Genomic DNA, 21,480 nt, shown 5'->3' with positions numbered 1-21,480 from the left:
CACTTTCACGATGCAGATGATGCTACAAAGCAAAACCCCACATGACACCAGCTCTGCTCCCTATCCCATCCTTAAGAGGCTCTGAACACAGAAAACTCTCTGTCTCACACACACACACACACACACACACACACACACACACACACACACACACACAAAAATTCCTCACTGTGATAATTCCTGTCAGGTTTCATTAAGAAATACATCAAACTGTTAAAACAGCAACGTTACATTTTTAAAAAAAACAATCTTTCGATTCATTTCCTCAGAACACCAACTAAGCAACCAGGAAATGATGGCGGTGCGCATTCAAATACTGGGAATTTTGGGAAAAGTACAAAATATTTAGAGAAAGCCATTTCAGTAGAAGATGTGTGTGTGTGTGTGTGTGTGTGTGTGTGTGTGTGTGTGTGTGTGTACTCATGTTTACTATGTCTTGAGTACCAAAGGCCTTATTCTACGACCAGAGAGGGGCCATTCTGGGTCCTGCAAGTTCAAATTCCTTTTTGAAGGCGTGGGAGGACGTGGTCTGAGGTTTGGTTTAGGTTAGTATTGAAGAGGAAGACTCCAGCGAGAATCAAGGTGCTTCTGGTTAGGGTTCGGGATGGGTAGGGTTAGAGTAGGGAGCAGGGTGATGATTTGCATTGATTAAGGTCCCCACAAAGATAGAAATGTGGATGTGCATTCTAGCCCTGGGCTGATGAGGAGAGGCATGTGGTGGCCATTTAGAAGGATTAGAACTGTCATCAGACATGAAGCACGACTAATTATTCTGCTAGCTCTCTTCAGTGCAGGGGCACAAGTGTGTGTGTGTGTGTGTGTGTGTGTGTGTGTGTGTGTGTGTTGAATGCTGCAGGCGGAGATGAGAGTGATGGAAGACAGATGGAAATTAATCGAGCCAAGGGGGGAAAAGCGGGAGAAAGAGGGAACGACTGAGCGCTTCTGTTTGTTTGCTCTAAGAGTATGAAAGATGGATGGATGCGAGCGGAGGGACGGCCCCGCTCTGACGTGCGCTGACCCAACGGCTGGCGAGGCGGCGCGTAGAGGGCGTCGAGCGAGGGCTGAAAACAACAAGGAGACGGAGACGGGGGGGAAGATGCACCGGGTTGGAAAAGCAGGGAGGGGAGAGACACAGAGAGGAAGGGCGACCTAGCTGGAGCTTTCACGGGTGGCTGCATTTGCATCCAAACATCCCAACATGCACTGCTCCGCTACTGGGGGCAGAATCAGCCCGCAGCAGCCAGTCAGCCGTGGCCTTTTACCACCTTGCCGACGGGCAGAGTGTGCACGAGCCGAGATAGTGAGTGTATTCGTGTTGCCGTGTGTTTGCATGTGTGTGAGGTTAAGCGTGATCACGCGCGCGCGCACACACACACACACACACACAGGTGTGTGTTTATGGATACAGAGCTCTTCACTGCGCTGCCTCTCTGATTTATCTTCAAACAGACAGCTCAGCAATCTCCTTCCCCACACCTCTGACTCTCGCCTCCTTTATCCGCCCATCTCTCTGATGCTCAGCACCAATCCATCCATCTTCCGAACGCCTTCCTTCTCTCTCAATCTCCCACGTCTCCTTCAGCTCGTTCTACATCTGCAGCTCCCCCTGCTTCCCTCTGTCCGTCCTTCCATCTGCATTTATTCCTGCGGGGCAGACAATTTCCGGAATTCCACTGAAGTGGAAAGATTTCAGATTTAATACATCCTCCGCTCGTGATGGGCTCAGGCTTCAGAGGAGGGGGGGGGGGGGGGTGAGGACCCAGAGGGACTTCCTCAACACCTCCCTGCAAACAAAATTCTGCTAACAGACGAGCATGCTAACGTCCGCCGAGATGCTCTAAATTAGAATTGCTCACGTCGGCTCTGGAGTTATGCGACGGCGATCAGGACGTTGAACCGGTGGCCGGAGGGTGAAGTCGAGACACTGAGTGAGTGAAGAAGCTTCTGTGTGGAAAGCTGCTGTCACTTTGGGTTTTTCTTTTTCTTTCTTACTTCGCAGCAGAAACTGGATGCGAAACAGTCACATCACATTACTTACACGGCTCGCTTGCTTGTCCACTTCTATTTTTGTTTGAGGGTCTGATCTGTGGACAGTGGAGGGCCCACACATTTGTCATCGCGCACACACGCGCGCGCACGCGGGCAGAGCCTTTCTGCCTGTGAGGGACGGTTGTCAAGGTGACGTATAACAGGCCGATCAGCCTCAGCATCATCTCTGCGAGGACCTCTAAGACAATCAGCTTCAGCCAATCGTAGCGTCTCACAGCGTCCTAACGACGAGACTGGCTGCTGGTTGGCTTCATCATCTACAAATAACTGCCATGGATAATGAAATAAGGAAGTCTGATGGATAATAAATCAATTCTGTAGAAAATACATGGCATAAGCACATAAATCCCACCTAAAGAGAATGTGACCCGTTCAACATTTGATTGGTTCCGGGTGTTGTTGTTGTTGTTTTTTTATTACATCAAGTCTCAGTCCGTTGAAACCCTGAACAAGGTTGATGATGAAGAGGACAAAAGGGATGTTTCCGAACACCTGCGTCTCAATGACTTGATCCCCGTTCGGCTGATAACCACTCATCCGCCAGCTGTTCTTCCATAATGAAGCTGAACTACAACCTTAACCGGGGTGACGTGACAGTGGCTGATGTTCACCTCTCGTCATTCTCCACTCTCGCATGCTGGCTGCTGCCAGACCTCTGCCGGCCTGAGCAGTCAGTCATGAGGACAACATGCGCTGCTGTTGACCGGGTCACGCTAAATTAGATTTTGCGCTAACTTTGATGTTTAGAGTTTGGCCAAAATGTGAAACGTTCACGGTCACCCCTGTGACTCTCGCTTTCACCATCCCAGCAGCTGCAGTGGATGAAATTCTATTAGTAAGGTTATTACCAGAGAGAAGCTCTATTCATCCAATACATCATTGCTTTAACACAAGATAATGGGTCTGGAACAGATGCGTTATATTTGAGAAACTACTTAGAGAAAATTCTGCTGTATGCTTCTGCTGGAGATGACACGAGAACATAGTGACATAAGTGCTGGCAGAAACCAGCTAGGTGTACCTCGATTTTCTTGGTCTGCAGATTTGATTTGATCAAAAGTGGAGTCGTCATGACATGGGTTTGAAGCGACAAATTGCTAGAAAGAGATTCTTTAAATCAATAGATATTATTATCACTATGGCCCAAAAAAGTACACAGGTCTGCATATTAGATGGCAATTGGGATTGTTCGAGGTTTGTGGAGGTTTTTTTTTTTTTTAAGTTATCTTTCTCACCCAGGTTCACCAAACTCGCGTCTGGTGCCACAAACCAGCGCAACATGGTTTATAGATTGTTGGCACCTGCCCTCTACTGGTCACCTGCGGAAGGGTTTTTCTGTCCAAACCACTGGGGCTGCAGTTGATAACATGTCATTTCAGTTTTTTTGCGGTCCAAATAAGAGTCACAGGGGTGATTCTGCTGATCTGTAGACACTGAGCAAGAAGGATAGCAGTAAGAGCTCTTATTTCTGTATTAAAAGAAAGATCAGTTGTGAAAGATCTCACCTTTACGACCAAGCATCTAATTGCTTGAAAATGACAGATGAATTTGAAAATGCACAATAGAAACTGCTGTGCTGTAAGTGTGAATATATTGGTAAGATGTATTTATTTGATTTTCGGAACAATGCCCGTCTGTTGCGTGTGGACGCTGTTAAAGGTTGCGCTCATCGGCGTGTTCAGGCTCGTCGTCTTGCGCATGCGCATGCGCAGCTTTGCGGGAAATGGAGCGAGTCGAGTAAAGTGGGTCGGGGCATAAATCAACAGGAATCAGATTTAAATGCATTTTTGTTTTAATCATGTAAAAATCAGGTCTGTATAGAAAGAGGCACGTATTTAGCGATATTGGAGAACTTTTTGAAATTATTATTTCTTTGGGTGTTTTTTGAAGGAATACAGGATCTGCTTGGCACTTCCACACCAGCTAACTCCAGGTAGCGTACAAAAGGCTGTATCATGTAACAATTTGGTCGTGGGCGACGGTTGCCTACTGATCTGTTTATTTCAATTTATTGCAAAATAAATCTCGTTATATTTACGCAAGTGGACAGTAAGTTGTAGTATAGCTGAAGGAAAAAACGCGGCTGCTAAATTCCCATCAGCATACTTACTTGACCGAGTTTGTATTACTGACAGACTTTGTAAGAGCATCGAAATAAGGGGGACATGCAAAATGCACGTGTTTATTAGAGCGATATCAAAGATCATGTGTGCTAACAGATGTTTTAGTCGCGGCTAGCTAACATATCCGACGCCTATTGGTACTGATGACAGTGTATTTCCTGCAACTCTTTCAAAATAAAGATTAAACGCAACTTGATAGAATCTTCAAATAGGCCGTTGATAGGTGTAACCAGTAGCAATTTTAAACATTTAATATCTTTTGCTTTCAGTGTTTTCTGGAACAAATAGTAACAACACAATTAGCACCGCCCTTTAGCTAACACACTGCCTTTTAGACGTTGTTTACGAAAGAATTTATTTTATTTTGAAGAGAGTCGGCGTGCGCTTCCGGTCAGCAGCGTTTGTCGCAGTGTTCTACGGCTTTTAGTTCCAGCCAGAGCGACGCCGCTAGCTGGCTAATGCTAGCAATGAAGAGTCAACCGAGTGCAACTGATTCAACTTGTGTCTCTTATTAAATGCTTCCAGCGGGGCTTTTCATTCTAGCGGTGAATCTAAAATCCACTACTTGCAATTTGTCCGACGGTGAGTTGTCGAGTTTACGGTTCTATAATAGCAACTTTGGTGAGAAATGACACATTAACACGACATACTGCTATCAGCCGCTAACGCTGGAACGTCAGTGACGCGATTTCCTTTTTTCCCTCGGGAACGTTGTGTTTTTCGGTAATATCGCTCTGGATTTAGCCTTTAAACCAGCGTAATTCACTGTATCAACCCGGCGGTAAATAGGTTAATCCGCCTAATCTTACGCACAGGTTGTGTCGTTTACTGCAACGGATCCTAAGATCAGCCAACACGATCTGTGTTATCCGGGAAAACATTTCCTCCACAAACTTTTCTCGTATTTTGTTTTTACATCCAAGGTGGCAACCTCAGCCGGAGTTGAGTCTTCCGAAGATCAACATCACGCCTGAATTGGCTTAACAATAAGATGAAACTTGACCAGTAATATCTTCAGAGAAAGTACAGAGACCGAGTCAGGAATCAAGATGTCTATCACCAACACTCCTACCAGCAACGACGCCTGCCTGAGCATTGTGCACAGCCTGATGTGCCACCGACAGGGAGGGGAAAGTGAAGCCTTTTCAAAGCGGGCCATCGAGAGCCTGGTGAAAAAGCTGAAAGAGAAGAAAGACGAGCTCGACTCCCTCATCACTGCCATTACCACCAATGGAGCCCATCCCAGCAAGTGTGTGACCATTCAGAGAACGCTGGATGGACGTCTGCAGGTGGGACGATGCTTGTTTGTCACTTTACAAAAATCTAGAACAACATTCCACTTGTTCATCCCTCTAGAATGGACATATTGCGACAGATGTTGTGTTACTGTTGTGTTACTGTCGACCCCTTGCTTGAAGCGAACCCTTTACATCAGTTCCTCCTTTGCATTCTTTTCACAGGTGGCTGGGCGTAAAGGCTTCCCCCACGTCATCTATGCGCGCCTGTGGCGGTGGCCTGACCTGCATAAGAATGAGTTGAAGCACATCAAATGCTGCCAGTTTGCCTTTGACCTCAAGTGTGACTACGTGTGTGTCAACCCCTACCACTACGAGAGAGTGGTGTCTCCCGGCATTGGTGAGTGACAGGTGGAGGCGTTCCTCGTACGGTGTTAAGCATTGAATTGGCTTTTGTTTTATACCCCTCTCCCTCGTGCTTTCTTTTCTTCCTCTCGGGGTCCACAGACCTATCGGGACTCTCGCTGACTGGCTCCGTCCCCGGCTCGTCGTTGATCGTAAAGGACGAGTGTGATTTTGACAGTCCACAGAGTCTACCCTCCATCGAGAGCGGGCACTCCATCCAGACCATTCAGCATCCACCATCCAGCAGCCGACCGCCCCTCACTGAGCCATTTGCACCCCCAAATCTGCTGCCACCTGCTGAGGCGTCCACTTCTGCCTCATCCTCGGCCTTCCCTGCACTTGCCCCTGGATCAGGCCGTAAGATATCCCACGACTGTAAACAACAGCACTGTTTGTTTTTGCAGTCAATCTAGTTTTTGACCTTTTTAAAAGGTTATTTTATATTTCAGAGTCTAGAAGAGCTGCAATAATACTTCATTTTGTTCTCTTTTAATCTTCAGCTGCCGGCTCAGCCTGGCCGAGGAACAACAGCTTCACCCCAAACATAACCCACCACACCAATGGTCACCTGCAGCACCACACCCCGATGCCACATCCAGCACCCTACTGTGAGTACACACTGCTGCAGCTGCAGCTGACCCATAAATGGAGAGTTGCATGCTTCACTGAACGTTGCTCTTTGTCTCAGGGTCCGTGCATAATGAACTCGCCTTTCAGCCTCCAATATCTAATCATCCAGGTGAGAGCATCGAATCTAAAGTGATACGAATCCTGTGTAAATCCGGTTGAATCCGGTGTTCTTGCAGAACAGCAATACCGCTGATTTACACCAGGTTCCTCCCTTTGTTTCAGCACCTGACTACTGGTGCTCCATCGCCTACTTTGAGATGGACGTTCAAGTCGGGGAGACCTTTAAAGTGCCCTCCTCTTGCCCCATCGTGACAGTGGATGGCTACGTGGATCCCTCGGGAGGAGACCGGTTCTGTTTAGGCCAGCTCAGCAACGTACATCGCACCGAGGCGATCGAGAGAGCAAGGTTTGGGCCTCACCTTAACCACCTCGGCACTGAGAGCTGCTGTATTATTTTCTGAAAGAGCTGCAATTTGAAGAAAAGAGGTTTTTTGATGAGAAAAGAAAAAAAAAATAGGGCACAGATGGGACTCTTGGTTTATAATTTTTTCTTGTAAAAGAAATTCATGTTCTATAAATGATTATGCCCAGAGTGAATAAAATGTCACATTTGTCATTTTATTTCCCTGTCACCTAATGTCGGCCCCTCTCAGGCTTCACATCGGCAAAGGCGTTCAGCTTGAGTGTAAGGGCGAGGGGGACGTGTGGGTGCGCTGCCTGAGCGACCACGCGGTGTTTGTTCAGAGCTACTATCTGGACAGAGAGGCCGGTCGAGCCCCTGGAGATGCTGTTCACAAAATCTACCCCAGCGCTTACATCAAGGTAGCGACACGGGTCACCGCACATCACGCGAAGATGACATTCTAGAAAAATGTCCTTTTGTCTCTCGGGGAAAGAGTGGAAGCGTTCAGGACGGCTCTAGCCGAGGTCCCGCGTGATGTCGGTCTGTGGTGGTGACCTTCAGTTTGATGTTTGTTCTGTCCCGCCAGGTGTTCGACCTCCGTCAGTGCCACAGACAGATGCAGCAGCAGGCGGCCACAGCTCAGGCAGCAGCCGCGGCCCAGGCCGCCGCCGTGGCCGGGAACATACCTGGACCTGGATCAGTGGGGGGAATCGCTCCTGCTATAAGTAAGACACAGAGACGGCGAGAAGAGAATCGGATCCCGTTTAGAATCTCGTTTTGTACCAACACGCTTGGATAATCCATGGAGTTTGCGTTTAAAAGCTTGACATAACCGACTCCCCTCTCTCCTTCCTCTCAGGTCTGTCGGCAGCGGCGGGCATCGGCGTAGACGACCTGCGGAGGCTGTGTATCCTCAGGATGAGTTTTGTCAAGGGCTGGGGACCGGACTACCCCCGCCAGAGCATCAAGGAGACCCCCTGCTGGATCGAGATCCACCTGCACAGAGCTCTGCAGTTACTGGACGAGGTCCTGCACACGATGCCCATAGCCGACCCGCAGCCGCTGGACTGAGGCTGTCGCAGCTGCAGCATCACACCGTAGCCAACGGCAACCGGAAGTCTTCCTCGGGTTGCTGGAGCTGTGACTCTGAAGCTGGCATACATGGACATTAAAACTTTTTAGGTTTGTTTGAGGCATCTTCTTTCATACAAGCCAAAAGCAACCATTAAAAATATACTTCATCTGTATTTTTAATGGATGGCTTTGATTTGAGAAGACCGGAATGAAGTGTAGTGCTATAAAAAGTTCCACAACATGGACATAAAAGGCTCTGTGGGTCCCAGAGAAATCAAGTGTACACCAGCTCCCCTGCAGCCCACCCTGGAGTCTCCAACTGCCAACAACTTACGCTGTGCAGCTGGTGGATGCACAGTCTGTGTCTGAGCGGCGCTGCTGTTTCTGTTGTGTCTCTTCTCATTGAAGCTGTTAAACAGAAGGTTTTTCACAGGGGATGACAATCAAGGTCGGTCAACTGTGGGGCTGAAAGATGGCAGCCGCTCTGAAGGAAGAGCACGGTGCCTTCTCAGAGGGGACCCGCAGAAGGATCCAGTCACGCCACACATTCATCAACGTCGCAACATGTGAAATGCCACGCATCGTGCCTAAATTCATCTCAGCGCCTGAGCTGGAGCGAGGCGAAGGACTGATCCAGGTCGGGAAGTGTTACATTTACAGGGTTGGGCCTTAAAACGGGACGTGTTCTTTAGATTTATCTTTTGTTGTTGAGTGAGTTACACAATTGTGACAAGCCACGCTGTTTTTATTTTGTCTCCTCCAAGTCCACCTTAAAATTCCCACAGATTTAGACGTAGATGTTTCGTCTTCTGCAGTCAGTAAGACGCCTCCACCAACATCTGGACCATCCTGCCCAACGGTGAACCCCAGCTGTGTTTGGGTGCTCAATATTCTGGCACACCAATAATCCAGAAACACTCGGCACATCTTTCACGATCATCTCCAGGCAGGCTACAAACCTCAGCCTTCGGCGTCTGAAATAAAACCCCCATTTTGACGTCACCCTTCTCTCGACCATCGTGCTTGTACGCCACAACTCGCAGCTTTGTTTTTAATATCGACTCAGGTTTCCTGAGTGTAGATTACTGAAAGGGTTTTAATACAGTTTACAGCAATATCAACACATTTTATATTACTACTCTCTATTATTTGGGGTGTATAATATTTTTTAGCACTTTATATTTCCTGTTTTACTGAGTAGCTTTTGTTTGGAAGTTATATTTTCTATAGGACGGGGCAGGTGTAGCGTTGTCATGGATATGTGCTGTAAATATGTTCCACTAAAGACACCTTTCACCATTTAACCCAGTAGGCATTTATACTCATCTGTAGGATTCATTTTACCTGTTTTTTTTTAATTTTTTAATCGTGTAAATAATTTGAAATGCATGCCAGCGTTTGCATGAGATTCAGTGGCGAATCGATCCGCTTTGTCCCACCAAATTGAAATATGCTTTGGACCCGACGTCATGTCAGAGAATAGTGAATATCTGCTAACAGCAGGAAGATGCATGATTGTTTAATCAGAAAACAGGAAATGTGATTACTGCCTAGTGTTCAAATACATTCAACAACCAGAAATAACAGGATTAAGTACACCTAGATTAGAAATAATCTCAGATTTGGTCCCCCCCCCCCTTCACATCATGGTTGAAACTGCTGAATGAGATTTTATTTTTTCTTTAACTGAAAAAAAATCTTGTTTTACACATGCACAAAAACTATTTTTTTTTTCTTTTTAAATTTGAAAAAGTATTTTAAACATTTCTACACCAGGGGGAGGATTTATTTCATATCAATTGTATGGAAGGAAGAATATTTCTTTATGTTGTGACTGCAGGGATCTGCTGAACTGTGGACGGAGGTGATTTTAATATCATTAGATGATGACTGATAGAATCTCTGGCTGCATTTATTATGAAAGAGTTGCATTAAACATGGAGTGATCTGGAAATGGTGGCCTGTTGTTTTTTGTCTAAAAATACACCGATATGCATGTTTCTCACAGAAGACGTGGTAATGGCTGAATACATTAGTCACAAAAATGCATTTCTGAAGCTCTTGACTGGTGGCTGAATGGATGATTACACCTCTACTAGGTCTGTGACAGCCAACTTGCAGCCACCACAGAAGAACGTTCAGGCTGGGAGATATCGCTGAAGGCCTCTGCATCCCGTTTAGCTACGCGTTAATAGGAGAGCTGTAATTATTGCCGGCTGTCAAAACTGCCTGCTGTGAAAAAAGGCTTATTTTTGACGTGAAAATGGGCTCCGAGGTGACTCACTGATTCTGGTCTCGCTCCCCCCACGCACACCCGCTGCTGAGGCCCGATAAACCTCCGTTGACAAACACCTGAGTGGGTGCTGGGGGGCTTAAATACTGATTTTTTCCCCCCCCTTGATTATAATGCTCCGACTACAGGATACAGACAGCGTGTCCGCAAACAAACATGTTTACGCACAAACGAGGATAAAATTAGTCGTGCCAGCCTCAAAAGAATGAACCCCAACACCATCTTGGCTTTAAATGAAACCGTCTTTATTAAGTAACTTTAATATCAGAAAAATAAAACTCTTAAATTCTCTTTACAGCAAATATATAATATCAGTGCTTTGGCCACAATAACTTAAAAGGCCGTTTATAAAATATAGTCTGCTTTTAAACTCCTGACTCAATTTGAAGAATTTATATGCCTTAAGACTTTCCCGACATATACAAAACAAAAAAGTATAGTAAAATTAGCAAATACTTTGAACTGTTGGTACAACTGAACAATATATGTATCTATATATAGTCATCTAAGAAGCATTTACAGTATACTGTTCTTAATTTGGTGGCATACAGACATGGCAGGCAGCTCGAATCCTTGGCCTTTTTACAGTTGCAGTGAGACATTTTACATTGGCGGTGCATTATAAAGACATGCTCGTGATGTACATTCCATTTTCCACTAGGTTAAACGGCGGCTATCGATACTATGGTCAATACTGTAAACCCAGAGCTAAACTACAGGCAGAAGGCGTCGGCGACCTTTCCGCAACTTTCATTTTCCCCACTCTGCATTCACTTAATCACTCGGAGTTTAAAAAAAAAAAAAAAAAAAATTAAAACTCTTATTGTAAACATTTAATATAGATATATTTTATGTATATATGAAATGTAACAAAATAAAAAACAACTCTATACTTATCAGTCATTAACAGTAATATAGAATATATATATAAACACAAAAAAGGTCTATAGTTTCAGGTTGTTAAACTGATGATCGATGGCGTATTGCATTGCCTCGACGGGCGGGGGGGTGGGGGGAACGGAGTGAAGAGCGCGACCCTTCGTTTGAGAAATCATAAAAGGACGGACAGCGCTGAAGATATCGGGGGGGGGGGCTTCTTCTTTTTTTGCATTAGTATTTATTTGTTCCGTTTCCTCTTGTTAAAGCAGCAGAAGAGTTTCTACAGTCCAACATCTACGGAGTAGACAACACTATCGACCTATTGTTGTGTTGTTCCACCAGCTAAGAGATCGCTCCCCCCCCCCCAATCCATTCACTTCTGCAGCTGAGTCTAAAGATGCCTACGTTTAAAGCTTAACCTTGAGATGACCTCTGTGAATCATGCCTATTCGAACACAGACGTAGAAACGGGGAGGGGGGCAAAGGGGGGTCCGAGGTGTTTTGTTAGGAGTCGTGTCTTGTCAATAAGTGATAAGACGTGAGGGAAGGCTGCGCCGAGCAGGGCAAAGGTCAACAGCCAATGGTGTGAGAAAACCAGAGCACGTACCACTGGAACAGCTGCTTCAAGGGAACCCTGACTGAGGCGCGGGGGGGGGGGGGGAGACGTGCCGTCCTTCCACAAGTTTGTGTTGTGCAGTTAAAACCATTCAAGTTTGGTTGAGTGCTTCCTGGATGAGTTACCGAAAACCGTTGTTTTGTTTTGCATAGACCACGTGGACTCCAGTTAAATATGTCGATCTATGGAAGGCATGTCTCAAGCTCTGCATCTGAGTGTTTGAAGTCTCCTAGTATAGGTTTGAATAATAACTCCTTACTTACAAGAAAGGAAGCGGAATGTCAACAAAAACACAATCTGAATATTTGTAAGAACCAGCAAATCCCATAAAAAGCCTTTCAAAATGAAAATCCGAACATTTCTGACTGAACATTTCTTCGATTTAAGAGTGATCTTGAGAATTCAGTGTTTTAAGATGAGCCGTCAGTTAAACTTAAGTCTTTCCCCAAAGGCCACGAGTTTGTTAAGACGGAGCGACGCTCAGTGTCCACTGAACCAGGACTTTCTTTTTCGTTTAACTCTGATCGGAACCAGGCACGAGTTTACCGTAAACATTTTAAAAGGAGGAACAGAAAGTGGCGAAAAATCAAGTGGTTCAACATCCTGGCAATCTGGAAAAAATGAGTTTGCGTGTGCTTTTATATGATAAAAATAAACCTTGCGTCAATGAAAAAGTCACCAGCGGAGTGTGACATCTTAGCAGGAGCGAATTTGACATAAATCACGGCATATTTACGCCAGGAAGCAATTTTTGGGGGCTGATGCTGATAATAAACAATGTAAACATGGAGTTCTCTTTAGATTTTTAGATAAACATTACTTGCCTGATAATTCTTAGAATACTCTTAAACCACAGTCTCTCTCTCTCTCCCTATATATATATATATATATTTATATTTGGGGGGTCATATGTAAACATGATCCCACTTTTCTCCCCAGTTTCCAGCAGTAACCACAAAAAGGGGCCAGGCCATATTAGTCAAAATCTCAGCCATAGCAGCAATATTAATTATGGAAAAGAAAAAAAAAAAGACAAAACTTGAGATGTTCTTTGACTCAATCGCCTATAACACATATCTAACAGAATTCAAGGTAGTCGGTAAAAACTGGTAAAATACACATAAACTGAAAAAATAAAATAAAAAAAGTGTAAAAAAAAAATCATAGCCATTACCCTGCCCCCAGCCTAATGCTACAGAGGGGTTTAACCCCCCCAATGATCACTAAAACAAAGAAAAAGACGTCACGAGCACATGACTGAGCGCCTTAACCCATGACCCCATTATCATTCACCTACAGTTGGGCGGGCGGGGGGGGGGCAGGTTGAAGGCTGAATTGGACATTTGTTTGGGGCAGGAATTATTATGTACCCAAACGTGTGGTGGCAGGGAGAAAACGGACTCGATATTTTCGGGGGAATTAATCAATTAAAAAGAAAAATCATCACATATTGCGGAGCTTAATGGCCTGTGTGACTGGAGACAGGCACACGGGGCAGACAGCATCTGGACCCTGGCATATGAGGGTGGCACAATCGAGACAGAAGAGGTTATGGCCGCAAGGAACCAAGGCCGCGATCACCTGGTTATCCATACACTGGATACAAATCTCCTGCCCCCTCACCACCGAGCCCTGTCCTGGTCGATAGGAGAGGAAGGACTCGGGCGGAGAGGAAGAGGAGGCGGTGCTTTCCCCAGAGGAGGAGAAGGTGGAGCTGTAAGACGGGAACCTGTGGGCGTCGAGGTTTCCCACCGAGGCCAGAGGAGCTCGGGTAACGCGCCGGGCCTGAGGGTGCTCCAAGGCTTCGGTCCCAGAGATGATCGGAGAAAGACGGGGGGTCCCGGGCTGACTGGTCTGGAGAGCGATGACAGAAATTTTCATTATTAAAGACAGGGGTTCAGTTCTAACCCTGGAATGGATCATAGGTGCATTTTTATGTTAAAATATTCAAACTGTGGACCGTGTGGTCTCATCCAAGAAGAAGAAAGTTGTACAAGCACCCACTTCTACCCACAGGTGGTATGTTGACCCTCATACTTCCTGGAATTTTACCAACCTGAGACTGGCGAGCTTCAAAGGCCTGGAGGGGCTGATGGTCCACAAAGGGGCTCCAGATTGGCGGCTGCACACCAGAAAGAGTCGCTTGGCCGGTGGAGATGGTTAATGGGTCAAATCCCGATGAAGAACCTCCACCGCCCAGGCTGACCAGCTCCTCGGACCCCACGGGCAGGAGACTCTCGCCGAACCAGAAACTCGCGCTCCCGCCATTATTGTTGTTGTTGTTGTTGGCGTTGAACACGCAGGTTGGGCTCAAATCCGCCACGCGGTTTCCGCTCCCGCCTCCATAGACGGAGTCGACCGAGCTGGAACCGCTGCCCAGAGAGCTGGAGCTGTCGTTGCGGTAGGTGGAAGACATCCTGACACCACTGGTCATATTGCTATTGATCTGTTGAGTACCACTGACGCTCACTGGCAGCAGGCCGCCTCCGCCCTGAGAGGCCACGCCGGCGAGAGGCCACGCCCCTTCTCCGAGCCCCGCCGACGCGGCAGAACCGTCAAAGCTGACGTCGGTCCCGTTGAACTGAAAGTCGTTGTTGTCCGCCCCGGGCGCCTCTATGCCCCCGCAGGATCCCGTGCGGAGGGCGATGTGCGCCTCTATCTCGTCCCTCGCCCGGTCCACGTTCTCCGGCATTCCGGTGACCTCGAACACCGGCTCTTTGTCTCGACTCGGCGTCACGATGTAGGTGTGGGTCTGCTGCTGGATGCGTTTGATGGTGGCTCCTGAGAGACGTGAAACACGAGCAGACCGAGATGAGCCGAAAGAATTCAATTAAGTTAAAAACTAAATGGAGGAGCTGGGTGGAATCCTGGGAAGAGCTTTGATGTAAAGAAGCGCTCACTAGAAAACAGGCACCTCCTTCAATCTAAGAGCCAGAGTGGGGAACTCTCACTGTCCACTGGCCCGCAGGAGCCATCTTAAGATGTTCCATTATAAGGAGCATAATAAAATAATGAAGCAAGGCTGCAAATTGTAATCCATTTAGTTAAAATTGCCCTCTCTAGTCCAGCAGCACATTGTTGAGAACTTCTCCAGTCCAATTTTCAACTGAACCCTGAGGCTTTCTGGCAGAGAGGTGGTAATGTCAACAGGCCAGGGGGTTAAAGACTGAGTGCTAAATATAACATTCTGAGGTGGGAGTGAACATATTTAAAGTCTTTAAAATGCAACTTCATGGCGATCTACGCATTCGCTTATTTACAGTAAATTACAGTGTTGGTCTTTACTGTTGCCAGGGGAACGGGGCATTTTCTGCCAATAAAACAAACAACACTGATCAGAGCTGAAATACAGGAGGGTTTTAGAACTAACCTTTAGGACCCACGACCAGCCCCACAACGCGGTACGGTACCCGCACCTGTAGAGACAAAGAGGACTCATTGGGATGGGGAATTCAAAGACCACCATGATGTCAAACACTGGGACAAAGACCAACTGGTCAAGACGTCAGCGGGCCTCAGTACCCACTGACCTGGATTGTGGTCTGACCAGGTAGAGAGGGGTTCCCCGGGCCTGTGGCGGCAGCCAGGGGCCCCGCTTTGTTCCGAGAGGCTCTGATGAGAGAGAAGTGTTCGGCTGCAGAGAGGATCTCTCTCTTAGCCATGGCCACGTCTTCTTTGCGCCCCGTCACCACAAAAACGGGCTGCTCCCCCCTCACCGGTGTCTTAATGTAGGTGTTGGTCTTGGCGCGGAGGGCCTTGATCTTGCAGCCTGTCGGCGGAATAAAACAGATATATTAAGGCGCATCACACAGTTCCATACCGGATAATTCCAGTTGTAATTTATTTAAGATAACACACTTTATGCAGGGCGGTGCACTCACTAATGCCATTTAAAAGTTCTCTGGCTTATAAATTAAAGATTCCTTTCAGCTGTGGTTGAGAGTCCAACATCATTACCAGAGCTATTTCCTGTTGTCGTCAACTCTGCAGCTGATGCGCCCCCCCACTGTCAAACCCCACATCATATTCCCTACATCCTACTGCGGGGATTATGGCTCATGTCGGGGTCGGGGAGGGAACAAAGAGACAAGAGGATGGGGGAACTTCGGTGAAAGGTTCTGGCCGCGTCGCGGAGATGACAAACCCCTCCGGCTGATGTGGCACAGCGGTGGTGACCACCGCGCTCCAGCCCTCCCCGGGACTAAAGCCACGTTAGCTCGCCGAGCGAGGAGCCAAAACGGGGACAAGATCGCTGTCTGCAAAGCGCAAAAACTTTCCAAGAAATACCGGGGAGGGGGGGGGTCTTAATCCCACAGGTTCTGATGGGGGCCATATTGCCTGCGAAACCAAACTTTTGTTGAAGGGCAAGGGTGTTACTGACCCACTTAATTGTGCTAAGCTAACTTTGCTAGTTGACGCGCTGAGTGTTTGTTTTCAGGCAATTTACGTAACTTTGGCCGATCGCAATCGACCACTTTGCTCCTACAGTCGTTCGTAAGTGCCTCGAAGGGATAAAGAACAGAATAAACCCTGCTCGGTGATTCAAACACCGGACACCGCTGCGCGTCGGGACAAATCTATTACAAGTCGCCAACAGAAGCGACACAATAAACCAGATTTTGTTGCAGCCTCCCCCCTCAAAAAAAAAATCACTACTTCCTTTGTATGTCACAAAATGCATTTAATAGTTCCCAAGTTACTCGTCCCCGGGGAACTAGATTCCCAACTAGAGGGACTCCCTGGAACTTCGTTTCGGCTGGTAAATGTACCATAATAGCAAGCACTCACCCTGCCTGCCTACAATCTCCGCGACATGCTCGGAGCTCGGCACCGCCACGCACTCGGTTGTGTTAACGCTCTTCCGACGATTCAACAGCGACGGTTCGGCCTCGAAGCCGAACTCCCCGTAGACGCCGGACGGGACCAGCACCATGCTGCCATTCGGTGGGAGGCTGCTGCCGCCCAGCACGCCATCATCGCGATCGTCCCCATTGTATAACAGGACCGTTTCAACTTGCGGCGTCTCCAGTCCGGACGGCACCATGGAGCACCCGGGTCCCGATTGTAAGTGTCGGTTGACGTGGGCCTGGGCTAGCAGCGAGCTACCGGAGCTTGAGGAGTCGCCTCCAACTTCTTGCTCTTCGTCCTCGGGCGCCGCCGTGATGGCTCCTTCATCAGCCGAGGATGGCCGATGCAGAGGTTTCAAGTCAAGGACCGTACCTAGAAAGTTGAAATGGGAAACCGAGGGGAAATGGTAGTGGTGGTGGGGAAGACCCTCGTCCGTTTGTTCGGGAGTCTGGCTCTGGCTGCCGTGGTGCTCCTCAAGGCCCATACCGGCGAAAGCGTGCACTAGAGGCGGTGGGACCTCGGACTCTCCCTCTTCGGCTTCCACCAAAGACGTGCTACTCGGCATAATGCAAATCTTCTAAAATATCAATGTTCAATTTCAACTGATTTTGGTTAATTAAAAAAAATTGTCTTGGTTTACAAAAAAAGCGACCAGCGCCTGTTCCCTGTTGGTTATGTGTGGCTTTTGTTTTGTCTTCGACTCTCCATGCAGCCCTCCCCTCTCTGTAATCGCGTCGAACGTGTTCACGCGAGAATTCGATTTAGGTCGACGGTATGTTCAGAAATGTCACGAAGGCGCATCAAAAGGGCATAAGAACCACAGCACAAAAGCAGGTTTTTTCAGTTTATTGCTGTAACATGGGTGCATTTCGTTTAAAAAAGCTTCACTATCTACTCATCGTCCAACCCAGCATAATTTGCTATACCACCCGGAGGCCTACCTGGCAGATTTAATGAGACAATTCTAATAAATATATTTGTATCATTGTGAGCAAACGCTCATGACATGACTTCACGCACTATGGTATTTGAATCAGTCCGCCACACAACTGTCCAGATGATTGTCGTTGTTTAAATTCTGCACGTTCCCCTCATGACTGTGTATCAGCCACGTTGGAATTGTCAGCGCAGGAAGAAATTCACTGCAATCTCCGTTTGACCAATGAGCAGGCTCGGGGGGCGGGCTCACAGGGGACAGCCAATGGCGGGGCACGTTTGTGATACGTTACCGACTTAGAATCAGTCGCATCCGGGTGAGCACTTTGGGGTGAGTAGCTAATATTGATTGAAACCGATTAATGAATCGACAAATATTGTAGAAATGATTATTTTTTATTTCCGAAACGTACGATATTGTAATCATAAACCATTTTTTGACGCGGAGATTTGTTGTAAATCCAAAGGAACCGTATGATTCCAAGCTTAAAGCCCGTTTAGGGGGCTAGTTAGCCATGAGCTAGCGAGTTGACGCTGCTGTCAATGTCCGGATTCCCTCTGCCACCATTTTCGTTGCTTTTGCCGATTTTTCTGATTGTGTTTGTTACGACAGGTCGTTGTTCATAACTCTAATTCAAGGCCTTTAGGATGTACGGCTCCCTTCGCGGACTCTTTCAAGTGCTGTGGGCCCACCTTCTGTGTGGATGGGTGCTGGGCTCCGAGCTAACTTTTGAGCTACCGGACAACGCTAAACAATGTTTCTATGAGGATATCATCATCGGCACCAAGTGCACACTAGAATTTCAGGTGCGTTCATTCATCAGCGATCCCTGACTATTATTACTTAAAGAAGAACATTCGATTGACCACTCGGAGGTAATCTGCATCTAGTCAATACCTTTAAACCTGTACTGATTAAGCGATGTGTAAAACATGAAGTCTCAGGGTGTATTCAGAAATGTATTTGTTTCTTTAAGAACCTACATTAAATGCAGTGTATTTGTATTTGGTTTGCTTGATATGACCATTTTTGTTAAAAAAAAAAAAAAAATTATCAAACCAAAACACAAATTGGCCCGTTTTACTGAAAGGAATGCACCGTTTTATTGAGAAAGCACCTGAATCAGACATTCTCCAGTATGTCAATGTTCTTGAAGTAAGTCCATCTATCAGCTACCAGCTAGTGGGGCTGCAGCATAAAATCCATTGGTGGTGTAACATTTTGTCTGAGTGACACATTATAGCTTTAAAATGTCAAAGATTTATTTCCAGCACACTTGTTTTTGTGGTTCAAGCTTTAGATGAACTTTTTTACCTTCGTGCTCACCATTTCACCTTGTTAATAACTTCATATTTCAAATACCCTACTTATGGTTTTTTTTAGGTGGTCACTGGTGGCCATTATGATGTGGACTGTCGTTTGGAGGACCCAGAAGGGACAACCCTGTACAAGGAAATGAAAAAGCAATATGACAGCTTTACCTTTACAGCAGCTAGAAATGGCACCTACAAATTCTGCTTCAGTAACGAGTTTTCCACCTTCACACACAAGACGGTTTACTTTGATTTCCAAGTTGGCGATGACCCTCCGCTCTTCCCCAATGAGAATAGAGTTACTGCACTCACCCAGGTAAGCTATTTATATAGGTACATTTCTTTTTCATAATGCTATTCTTCCCATGTACTGTAATTAGTATATTTCAAGAAACCAATTGAAAAGCACTTCATGTGTAAAGACCCTCTACAATAACTGGAAACACTAACATTGAGCATTCTGATTATTATTAAGTGAGCTATAAGGAAATCACAACTGTCGATTGGTTGGATTTATTTTTGGTGATGGTGGTCCTGACTACCCTTGTTTCTCCAGATGGAATCAGCTTGTGTTTCCATTCACGAGGCTCTGAAGTCGGTCATCGACTACCAGACACACTTCCGTCTGAGGGAAGCCCAGGGACGCAGTCGTGCTGAAGACCTCAACACTCGCGTTGCCTTCTGGTCTATTGGAGAAGCCTTCATCCTGCTTGTGGTCAGCATCAGTCAGGTGGTCCTACTGAGAAGCTTTTTCTCTGACAGGAAGACCACGACAACGCGTGTTGGATCATAACAACGTCTGAGCTCTGGCACCGGATGCTTAAAATGCTTTGTCTTTAATTCAAATTGTCTGCATAAAGTGAGTTAGAATATTAGTGCTGATGGGAACTTAGATCATATCATATTGCCAGATGATAGAATCTGACCTTTATCCTCTTTCAGCACTGGTAGGCTTACATACTTTATTGCATATGAGGCTTGAGCTGAAGGGTGTTATGAATCTTTTTGTGGGGTGAACAAGGAAACGCTTGAAGCCTTGCTTCTACCTGTATTGGAGTCAATTCAAGCACTCTGCCCTGCACGTAAAGCAAGATTTACACGCTTTAAATACATGAAATCACTGCGTAATATCTACTTGTTTTGTATCTACCCCATCAATTCCACTACATACTGTGTTTCATTTTTATAGACCAAGCTCCATCGACATAACCAAGAGTTAAAAATATAACTACCGGTACATATATGCGTTGGGTCTATAAAACAGTTGCAAGACGAAGGATGAAAACAACCCTTTTTGTTTCTGTGCTCTTGAACCTTGTTCTGAACTTTCTTCAGTGATATTGTAGAAAATATCTGCTTTTGTGAAATTTGTCATTTTAGAGGTTTTTCTTTTTGGAAGCAGCGTGTTAAAGAGATCATTATTTCAGAGGGGTTTGAACTGTTTGTATTTAGATTAAAAGGCCACATTTGACGAGGATGTTTTCCATTTAGTGAGTGCCGCCTGTACCATGAACATCAGTACTGTCATCAGTGTGACCTGCATGGTGTCATTACTATCCAAAACAATTGCAGACTGTCCTTTTTTAAAAATAACTCCATATTCCTTAAAAATATAGTTAAGACTATTTAAGATGTGATGTTGTGTCGTCACAGCTGGTAATTTCTGTGCCAGCTTGATAATCTAATTGGTTCATTAAACTCTTCATGTCCACCGCAGAAGTAAATCTGGGAATAATGGCCGTCATTTAAAATTTTGCATTCTAACTGGGTATTATAAAGGATCAGGGAGAATTTTGGTAATTTTTTTTCCCGTATCGTCAATGGAAATGTCTCATTTGTGTACATCCAGGCACTTGTGCTGAATGAAAGACAAGCTTGAAAACTTCAACCTGTGTTGGGAGTGGGTTTTTCTGTCACCCGCAGTTTTTCAGGTCCTTGATGGGCAAATACCTGCGTGGTGCTCTTACTCCTGTTTTTTCATTACACAAAAATTAATGTGTTCCACTATGACAGATATTCGTAGACTAAATTGCTCGGAATCATACATGTGTGAGAATATATTTAACTCACACGATTGACATGGAAAATAACCAAAGGACCTATTAATGTTACTACTGATTTGTGTTCTCATGTTTTTGTGGGTGGGCATAATTTAAGGTTTGTGCACTGAGAGGTCATTTTTGGACACACATCTCTGTGGTATCCCGGGTATTTATTAAGTTCTAGGGATTGTTGAATAAATGTTCTCAATATAATTTGATGACCTTTTGTTCATGAGTAGTGTACAGTGAGGATTTCTCTGCATGCACGCCTCTGTCATTCTTGTTTGTACCTATAGGTGGCGGTGTAGTCACAGCTAACACAACCAGCTCTGCTGATTCCGTGTTTGACAATTTTTTCCTGACATTTCCATGACACGTAGGGAAATTTAAGCTATTTAGTGACGCCCTTTCTAATTTTTAAGGTGCTCATTGCCTCTGCCAATGAGGTTATGAGTCATGTTAGCAAAAACAATCGGTTGTGATCAGTCTGCCGTGTTATGCAACCTTGTATCTCTGCAGCCTATACACATAGATGTATAAATACTACGGGTGGAGGTCACATTATGTGGGGAAATGACCTGCTTGTTTAGTGTTGCATTGTTTCGATGCTAATGACGTCACGGTGTAGCGAGC

At 46.0% G+C, this 21,480-nt stretch overlaps 3 protein-coding genes across 6 annotated transcripts; 2 read left to right on the top strand and 1 right to left on the bottom strand.

The window, feature by feature from the left end:
* The first annotated feature begins 3,742 nt into the window (after positions 1 to 3,742).
* On the top strand, positions 3,743 to 9,873 carry LOC101068039 (mothers against decapentaplegic homolog 4-like). 4 transcript variants are annotated; one of them, XM_011615572.2, is made up of 11 exons: positions 3,743 to 3,860; positions 3,940 to 3,982; positions 5,096 to 5,461; positions 5,633 to 5,807; positions 5,915 to 6,169; positions 6,313 to 6,420; positions 6,501 to 6,551; positions 6,665 to 6,848; positions 7,096 to 7,264; positions 7,432 to 7,570; positions 7,705 to 9,873. In XM_011615572.2, the coding sequence occupies exons 3-11, from the start codon at positions 5,222 to 5,224 to the stop codon at positions 7,914 to 7,916; spliced, it is 1,533 nt and encodes a 510-aa protein (XP_011613874.1). In that variant the 5' UTR covers positions 3,743 to 3,860; positions 3,940 to 3,982; positions 5,096 to 5,221; the 3' UTR covers positions 7,917 to 9,873. The 4 variants fall into 4 exon arrangements, 3 of the variants coding, with proteins under 3 accessions (XP_011613874.1, XP_003974832.1, XP_011613873.1); XR_003886567.1 differs by having other exon boundaries at positions 3,748 to 3,982; positions 7,705 to 8,027; positions 8,353 to 9,873; XM_003974783.3 differs by having other exon boundaries at positions 3,748 to 3,982.
* Positions 9,874 to 10,435: 562 nt separating this feature from the next.
* Positions 10,436 to 17,299, bottom strand: LOC101079853 (RNA-binding protein MEX3B-like). Its single transcript, XM_011615573.2, has 5 exons — positions 16,496 to 17,299; positions 15,238 to 15,476; positions 15,078 to 15,123; positions 13,764 to 14,488; positions 10,436 to 13,561 (listed from the first exon to the last, which is right to left on the bottom strand). Exons 1-5 carry the CDS (start codon positions 17,118 to 17,120, stop codon positions 13,151 to 13,153), a joined length of 2,046 nt encoding a protein of 681 aa, XP_011613875.2. The 5' UTR covers positions 17,121 to 17,299; the 3' UTR covers positions 10,436 to 13,150.
* Positions 17,300 to 17,728: 429 nt separating this feature from the next.
* LOC101080081 (transmembrane emp24 domain-containing protein 7-like) lies at positions 17,729 to 21,060 on the top strand. The gene is made up of 4 exons (XM_003974835.3): positions 17,729 to 17,822; positions 18,105 to 18,298; positions 18,876 to 19,121; positions 19,362 to 21,060. The coding sequence occupies exons 2-4, from the start codon at positions 18,140 to 18,142 to the stop codon at positions 19,596 to 19,598; spliced, it is 642 nt and encodes a 213-aa protein (XP_003974884.1). The 5' UTR covers positions 17,729 to 17,822; positions 18,105 to 18,139; the 3' UTR covers positions 19,599 to 21,060.
* Positions 21,061 to 21,480: the final 420 nt, after the last annotated feature.

The sequence above is a fragment of the Takifugu rubripes genome, chromosome 21 (assembly GCF_901000725.2).
Source record: "Takifugu rubripes chromosome 21, fTakRub1.2, whole genome shotgun sequence".
NCBI lineage: Eukaryota > Metazoa > Chordata > Actinopteri > Tetraodontiformes > Tetraodontidae > Takifugu > Takifugu rubripes.
Note: the sequence above shows the minus strand (reverse complement) of the source record. Positions and strands in the feature narration are given on the sequence as shown.

What these genes read in the sequence shown, in the direction of transcription:
- LOC101080081 (XM_003974835.3), top strand. Translation starts at nt 18,140, where the DNA reads ATGTACGGCTCCCTTCGCGGACTCTTTCAAGTGCTGTGGGCCCACCTT. An exon ending in AGTGCACACTAGAATTTCAG is followed by an intron (nt 18,299 to 18,875) that starts GTGCGTTCATTC and finishes GGTTTTTTTTAG; the next exon opens with GTGGTCACTGGTGGCCATTA. An exon ending in GAGTTACTGCACTCACCCAG is followed by an intron (nt 19,122 to 19,361) that starts GTAAGCTATTTA and finishes TTGTTTCTCCAG; the next exon opens with ATGGAATCAGCTTGTGTTTC.
- LOC101068039 (XM_011615572.2), top strand. Translation starts at nt 5,222, where the DNA reads ATGTCTATCACCAACACTCCTACCAGCAACGACGCCTGCCTGAGCATT. An exon ending in CGCTGGATGGACGTCTGCAG is followed by an intron (nt 5,462 to 5,632) that starts GTGGGACGATGC and finishes TTCTTTTCACAG; the next exon opens with GTGGCTGGGCGTAAAGGCTT. An exon ending in GGGAATCGCTCCTGCTATAA is followed by an intron (nt 7,571 to 7,704) that starts GTAAGACACAGA and finishes CCTTCCTCTCAG; the next exon opens with GTCTGTCGGCAGCGGCGGGC.
- LOC101079853 (XM_011615573.2), bottom strand. Translation starts at nt 17,120, where the DNA reads ATGCCGAGTAGCACGTCTTTGGTGGAAGCCGAAGAGGGAGAGTCCGAG. An exon ending in GGAGATTGTAGGCAGGCAGG is followed by an intron (nt 15,477 to 16,495) that starts GTGAGTGCTTGC and finishes TTCCGCCGACAG; the next exon opens with GCTGCAAGATCAAGGCCCTC. An exon ending in CTGGTCAGACCACAATCCAG is followed by an intron (nt 15,124 to 15,237) that starts GTCAGTGGGTAC and finishes TTGTCTCTACAG; the next exon opens with GTGCGGGTACCGTACCGCGT.